General features: G+C 47.5%; 1 protein-coding gene across 1 annotated transcript; it reads right to left on the reverse strand.

Annotated features, from left to right (window-relative positions):
- Positions 1-6,275: 6,275 nt before the first annotated feature.
- On the reverse strand, positions 6,276-7,210 carry LOC125506264. Its single transcript, XM_048671117.1, has 2 exons — positions 6,795-7,210; positions 6,276-6,691 (listed from the first exon to the last, which is right to left on the reverse strand). The coding sequence occupies exons 1-2, from the start codon at positions 7,005-7,007 to the stop codon at positions 6,401-6,403; spliced, it is 504 nt and encodes a 167-aa protein (XP_048527074.1). The 5' UTR covers positions 7,008-7,210; the 3' UTR covers positions 6,276-6,400.
- Between the last annotated feature and the right edge of the window lie 538 nt (positions 7,211-7,748).

A 7,748-nucleotide genomic window follows, 5' to 3' on the forward strand; every position in this document is an offset into this window, starting at 1 on the left:
ACAACTCGAGACATAGGCGAAGCTTGTTTGCTCCCTAGTCATCGAAACCCCATTAATTCCATCACAACTAGACGTAGGCTTTTACCTTCACCGAAGGGGCCGAACTAGTATAAACTCTCTTGCGTCCCTGTGTCCGCTTTAACCCCTTCAAGCTAACCCGTCGCGATGGCTCCAGGACTAAGTCCTTTCTCTAGGACATCTGCTGTGACAAAACCACGACAGGTCCCGACGCGCCTCGTTGCTCACCTCGAGCCATCGTGGCTCAATCCGCGGGCGACTCACCAAACTTCGTCGAGTTGTCCTTCTGCTGTTATTGTCACACTACAAACCGCCATGGCCAAATCGATCTGAGTCACCTCGCTGCCAGAGGCTTGCCTCTGCCAAAATTCAACCGCCGTGTCGACTCGCGGTCACCAAGTCGCCTCGCCCTCACCGTGCATTGAGCCGGCCACACTGCCGAGCTGCCATCTGCCTGCCTAACTCGCCACCACGACCTGCTGAGTCGCCTCCGCCTTGCGGGTTTTCACAACTCCAAACTGGCCACGCCTTCGGCGCCGGGTCTCTTCTCGCCTCCAACCCGTCAGCTCTGCAGTGATTGCCGCTTCTGGCGACCGGCCGAGAGCCGCCGTCTTCCCCCGCGGATCAACAGGTCGCCGTGGCTCGCCCCACCGGGTCTCCTTCACCAATGCGGCCTTGCCACCTTGCCGGTTTCACCCGGCTGTTTCAATCTGCCACCGCGGACCAGCCTCCGAGCCGCCCAGCTCCGACCTGGTTGTTTCAATTCACCATTGTGGCCTCGAGCCGGTGCCATTGATTCGCCAAGACTGTGCCGAGGGCCACCCCGCGTCTTCCACCGGCTCACTACACGGCCAGCCTCAAGTCACCGTCTTCAGACCTGCCTCGCTCCGGGCCGCTCTCCAGTCTCCACCTCCGCTATGAGCCGCCAGGGATCAAGCCGTCCATCCGTCTCTACTTTCACGACCGACGCCGTCATGGATTCGCCTTAAGCCAGCCTCCTCTCCTTTTGCCATAACCGTTGCGGACTCGCCCGGCCCCTTGAGCTACCCATGGGCGGCGTCTCTCTAACCCGCCGCCCTGGTCCATATCTGCCTCACTGCTGCGACCCGCCACCGGATTCCACTTCAACTCGCCGCTGATGTGGCCCCGAGCTGCTACTGTGGATCGCCGCCGACTCGACCCGCGTTTGGTTTCTGTCTGAGACGTCGCCGCGGCTTCAAAGCGCCTCCGCCATTGCTAAGACCCACCGCCGGCTCACTGAAACCTCCGTCCCGGTGCCCTTACAGCTCCACGCCGAGTCGCCTCAGTCACCGCAAGTCGCCAGGCTGCAGCCCCAGCTCGCTTCTGCTCTGTTCTCGCGTACATGCCCCTGAGCCGGCTCCGCCCATGCTGTGCTGCTCCGTGGTCGCGTGAACAACCCCGCTCATCCATCTTCGGGCTGTTCCACCATCCGCTGGCCGGTCTGGCCATCTACTGGCTCCAACTGCAAGAGAGTGAAGTCTGAAACAGACCCTGTGGTTGTAGGCACAGACGCAAATGGACCTCAACCTCCAAATCCCGGAACTCCATACCCTGAACTCTCTAATCCCGAATTTTTTATCCTTGTGTGTTTATCCAAACGCCGGGATTCGTACGTGGCTTGGGAAAGCCTGGGAAGGGGCTGAGTCAGCACCTGCAGGTGGGGTCTCAGGCTATAACCTGGTCGAGCCGGACCAACTCGCTCAGCCCCCTCGTCTTCCAGTTCGCCCCTTCCTCTCCCGCGACACGCCTCTGTTCATCTTCCACGGCAGCGACAGCGACGAGTGGATGATCGCGGCGGTCGCCGAAGACTTCCCCAGGAGAAAAGAGCAAGGTATGCCTGATCCATCTCCCCTCTCCAATCTCTGGTATTTTCTTCGTTTTTGTGTTGGTTAGGTTTAGGGTTTTTGTCTTGGTAAAGCTGCAAAAATTAGGGGTCTTAATCAGTGTATTTGCTATTCATTTATGTTGTCCGGTGTAGTAATCAGTTGTGATGCTTGCAATGTAGGTTCTTTTTGTTGAATCCATGGACCCGGCTGAGATTTTGAACGTCAAGTTTCATATAGGGGGGCAGTTTGTTCGAATTGGTCCTTCTCTGGACTATGTTGGGGGAGATGTGGCCTACTCTGAGATTGAGAGGGACAAGCTGTCCTTGCAGGAGGTCAAGGGTTTTCTTGCAGATCATTTGACAGTAAAGGAAAGCATGAAGTTTTATTTTCTTATGCCTGGCAGAGACTTGATTAATGGGCTGCTGTTTCTACATGATGATGCCGGTTGCATGATGATGTCAGATCAGACAACAGATGGTGGAGTTGCAGAAATTTTTGTGGAGTACAATGGGGAACAGGATGAAGAAGGAGAGCAGGAGAGTGGCTCTGATTTTGAGGATGAAATTCAGGATCATATGCAGGAAAGTGAAGAAGATATGCCTATTGTCATGACTGCTGAATAAGTGCAATTGGATCATCAGAATGACAATGCAAATGAAGAATTAGTACAACAAGTGCTTGTCCCCAATGACAATGGTGTTGTTACTGCAGTGATAAGTAGCCCATTGAAGAGAAGAAGTTCTGAAGCTTGCAATCTTTCTCAGAGTTCTCAAGTGTGCAATCCTTCTCAGCCTGCAACACTGCCCACAGTAGCAGTTTCAGCAAGATATAAAGCAACAACACAAGGATCAGGGCTTGCAACAATAGCACAAGGAGCAGAGCTTGCAGCAACACCACAAGGGGCACAACATGCAGCAGTAGAGCAAGGAGCAGAGCAAGCAAAACAGGAGTCTGATTCAGATGATTCGGAGGACAATGACTATGTTCTACATACCGATGATAGTGGAGAGGAATCAGAGGTAGTTGAGCTAAGAAAACATGCAAGGAAGTTCAGAAAAAGGATGAAAGACTCCAAGAAATGGGTTACTTCAGATGCATCAGGGGTTGTTCCTATTGAGTTCATTGCAAATGTTGAAGAAGTAGTGGAGGAAATGGAATTTGAGTCAAGTGATGAAGATTATTCCTATGATGAAGATGAGGAGGGGCACATTGTTAGAAGGAAGAGCAAATACCCTAGATTTGACCCTCATACTGATATTCCACACTTTAGTTTGGGGATGGTGTTTGGAAGCAAAAATCAGTTTGTCAAAGCAATTAAGAGATATGGTCTTGCTACAAAAAGAAGCATCAATTTCTTAAAGTCTGAGGAGGTGAGCGTTAGAGCCAAATGTGGATGGCCTGGGTGCCCATGGCTTGTGTATGGAGCAAAGACTAGCAGGTGCTCAAGGTTCCAAATCATTACATATGAGGATGAGCACCACTGTGCACAAAATAGGGAAAACGGGCTTGTTTCTGCAAAGGTCATAGCAGAAAGATATGAACATTTCATCCTTGCCAATCCACTTTGGAAGATTGATAGCATCAAAGCCACTGTCCTAAAAGACATGTTTGCTGATGTGTCTACCTCAAAGTGCAAGGCAGCAAAAGAGATTGTCATGGATAAGTTGATGTGTGGTATGAAGAGTGAGTATACTAAAATATTTGACTATCAGTTAGAGTTGCTTAGAAGTAACCCTGGAAGTACAGTTGCTGTTTGCTTGGATCCAAAAGAAATGGAAATTAATGTTTTCCAACAGTTCTGTGTTTGTTTCAATGCTCTGAAACAAGGGTTTAAAGCTAGATGCAGGAAAGTAATAGGCCTAGATGGATGCTTCTTCAAAGGAGCATGCCAAGGTGAATGACTTGCTGCAATTGCTAGGGATGCAAACAACCAAATGTACCCTGTGGCTTGGGCTGTTGTGGAAAAAGAAACTACAGAGACATGGAAGTGGTTTATTGGGCTGCTAATCAAGGATTTGGATATCAATGATCAAGGAGCTGGCTGGGTTTTTATTTCTGACCAACAAAAGGTAATTTTGTCTACAAGTTTTTTAGTATGTTGCATTCTTTGTTCCAACATTGCAAGTTGTAGTTGTTTTAATTGTTTTTATTGTTGATGTTGTTTGTTAGGTAATGCTAGGTAGTTGTCGATAAGGTTCGGGGTTAGGGGTAGGTGAGGCTAGGTAGTTGTCGATAAGGTTCGGGGTTAGGGGTAGGTGAGGCTTTGTAGTTGTCGATAAGGTTTGGGGTAGGTGAGGCTAGGTAGTTGTCGATAAGGTTAGGGGTAGGTGAGGCTAGGTAGTTGTCGATAAGGTTCGGGGTTAGGGGTAGGTGAGGCTAGGTAGTTGTCGATAAGGTTCGGGGTTAGGGGTAGGTGAGGCTAGGTAGTTGTCAATAAGGTTCGGTGTTAGGGATAGGTGAGGCTATGTAGTTGTCGATAAGGTTAGGGTACATATCTTCTTGTGTATTGCATTATATATCCTCTTGTGTTAATATTTATGTGTCTTTTGTAGGGCTTAATTAATAGCGTGAGAGATTATTTGCCTAGGGCACAACACAGGATGTGTGCAAGGCACATTTATGCCAATTGGAGAAAGAAGCACAGGGATCATGAACTACAAAAAAGATTTTGGGCAATTGCCAAGGCTTCAAACAAACAGGATTTCAATTACAACAAGGCCAGACTTGCTCAAAAAAACCCCGATGGTGCAAAAGATATTATAAGGACAGAGCCGGTGCATTGAGCTAGGGCCTTTTTTCCATATGGATCGAACTGTGAGTCGGTGGATAACAACCTATGTGAGTCTTTCAACAATGCCATCATAGAATCAAGGTTTTACCCCATAATATCACAGCAAGAGATGATAAGGAAGAAGGTGTATGTCAGAATTCAGGAACAGAGAAGCAAAAGTGATAAGTGGCATGGAACAGTTTGACCTAACATTTTTAAGAAACTACAGGGCAATATCAAGAGAACTCAGTTCTGTGAGGTGCTCTGGAATGGCAAGGATGGATTTGAGGTCAAGCATTTGACTGGCAGAGGAAGGAGATACACAGTTAACCTTGAGAACAAGACATGCTCATGTGGTTATCTACAGTTGGCAGGCCTTCCTTGCTGTCATGCCATCTGTGCTATATACAAATGTGGAAGAAAAATAGAAGAATTCATTGACCCCTGCTACTACATTGAGACTTTCAAGAAAATATACGAGCATTGTCTCCAGCCTGTGGAAGGTCAAGAATGTTGGCCAGTTTCTCAGAATCCTAGGCCTGTGGCACCTGGCTATATTGCAATGCCAGGAGCAAGGAAGAAAAACAATGATAGGAGGAGAGAAGAGGGGGAAGCACCCAAAGGAAAGAAACTTAGCAAGCATGGAATTCAAATCACTTGTGGATCATGTGGGGGTAAGGGACACAACAAAGGATCTTGTTTAAAGAATGCTGATAGAAACAAAAAAACAAAAGCATTTCTTGGCAAGAGAGGAAGACAACAGAGGGCCAATGAGGTAATATGCAACTGTCCATTAGCAATTTTTGCTCTACTAAATTTTTAATATGCAGCTGACCAGTGCTTGTTGTTTTTCTCTGATTGCAGCAAGCAGAGACTAAGGCTGCCAAAAGCAGGGCAGCTACAGCTAGATCTTTTCAACCTGCAACCAGGACTCAAACTCCTCAATCCTCTCAACATGCAGCAACTACAAGCTCACAGCCAGGCTCCTCAAGTTTCAAACCTCCCAGAAGATCAGCACCAACTGGAAATGAAGCACCTGGAGGAAGTACATCTACTGGCACAAGAAGAGGAAGAGGATCAAATAGAGGGAGAGGCACTAGTGGAGGTTTCATGCCCTGGTTCACAGCTTCTGGGAACTACTGAAGTTGTGTACTACTAGAAATGTGTATCTTATAATCCATATGCAACCCTAGTGAGGTGTAGAACCTTGTGAAGTACTTTTATTTTGGATGTGTGTGTCCCTGTGAATTTGTTGTTATGTGCTATGTGCTATGCTAAGTGAACATGAATGCTGCCAATATGGCATGATCTATGTTTAAGAAATTTCTTGTGATCTATATTCAGGATATTTCCTGAGAATGGGTTTAGTTTATTTAGTTGCTGTCAAAAATGATCATGGCTTCACTTATTTTTGCTGCTGCCAACAATGAGCATGGCTTCACTTAATTTTGTTGTTGCTAACAATTTTCTGTAATGTATGAGTTCTGCCAAAAATTAGAAGGGGTTCTGTTCATTCTTGTGAACATTCTCTATGAGTACATTGTTCCTCTTCTACAATCCCTATAGTTTATTTTGTTGCTGTAAAAATGACAATTCAAACCTGACAAAAATTTGCAAACTGAATGCAGTACATTGCCAATTAAGAATTCAGTACGTTGCCTGACAATTTTGGCACACTGCATTTCATTCAAACAAATGTAACAACTGGATTCAGTACATTTTCTGAATGCATTACATTGCCTCACATCCATTTGTGCCACATGAACTAGGATAAGATGATCCCCACAACTAAACCTGACACAAATATCATAATGCCACAGACCAACATGAAGCCTTTCCTAACACAATTATCACTAACTGAAGCACCAGTGTCATCCACTACAGTTTGCTCATTTCTCTTCTGCAGTTCCACACAGGATGCACCAACACCTGCATCTCCATCTTTACAGATTGCTGCTCCATAATCCTCTAGCTGCCATATCCTATCTCGAAGATCACCCAACAATACACGCAGGAATGGAGATGTTGGGCCGTTGTGCCACTCAATGAACCCATGCTATTGAAGAGTTAAACACAAGTTTGTCAGAGAAAATCAAACAAAGCAGAGGAGCCTGAGATTCAGCGCATGTAAGAACAGAGCACATACAAGAACAGACTACCTGAGCTTCAACGCACGCATAGTATCGCCTTCCAGGATTCGCCGCACACCATGATATCCACCGCGGCGCCTTCCTCCCGCACTGGCTGCAGTAAATCGCCGGCTCATACTCCATCGGCTGCTCACGATACGGCACCGGCGACCTAGCTGTGGCGCCGCTCCGTCGAGTCCCTCCGCCGCGTGAACGGGCGGAACCAATCGAGGACGACGGCATCACCCTGGCCACCGGCAATCCTCGCCCTCTCTCGGTCGCCTTGCTTTGAATCGAGGTGGTCGCTTTCCTCTCTCACTCTCACAGTCAAACCTAGAAAAATTCCCCACCCGCGTCAGCTATTAAGAAGGAAACTACCCGAGCACAGCTGGCATTAGTAATTCGCAATCCCACCCTCTAATGGTGCCACGTCAGCAGATCCTTGCCTAAACGAGCTTTAGAGCGAAAAAATCCGGGATTAGAGAGTTCAGGGTATGGAGTTCCGGGATTTGGAGGTTGAGGTCCATTTGCGTCTGTGCCAACAACCACAGGGTTTGTTTCAGACTTCACTCACTGCAAGACTGCTCCTGTTCGCGACTGACGACGCGGTTGTGGAACGTGGCATGTTAATGGATGGCAGTGTACACCCTGTTGGTAAATTATAAGGTGAAACTAACCACTACACCCCCTGGCAAGAAAGGAGGGAGCAAAGAAACTAAGGAGAGGATTTGACAAAGCAACGGGTGAAAGATTGGCACAGATGCTGAGAGAAAGAAACGTATACAGGAGCATACACTTCCAGGGAGATGGACAGGACAGAGCACCCGTGCGCATGCAAAGAGCAATCCTGGGGACTGGAGGAAGCACTAGTATTCCAAGTGCTACCCTGTATTTTGACTACAGAAGCAATAAGTTGTTTGACCAGTCTACACAAATGTCTGCTAAACATCAGGACAATGACTCATTGCAAAGGCAATCATCGGT

Source organism: Triticum urartu, chromosome 5 (assembly GCF_003073215.2).
Source record: "Triticum urartu cultivar G1812 chromosome 5, Tu2.1, whole genome shotgun sequence".
In the NCBI taxonomy this organism is placed as follows: Eukaryota; Viridiplantae; Streptophyta; class Magnoliopsida; order Poales; family Poaceae; genus Triticum; species Triticum urartu.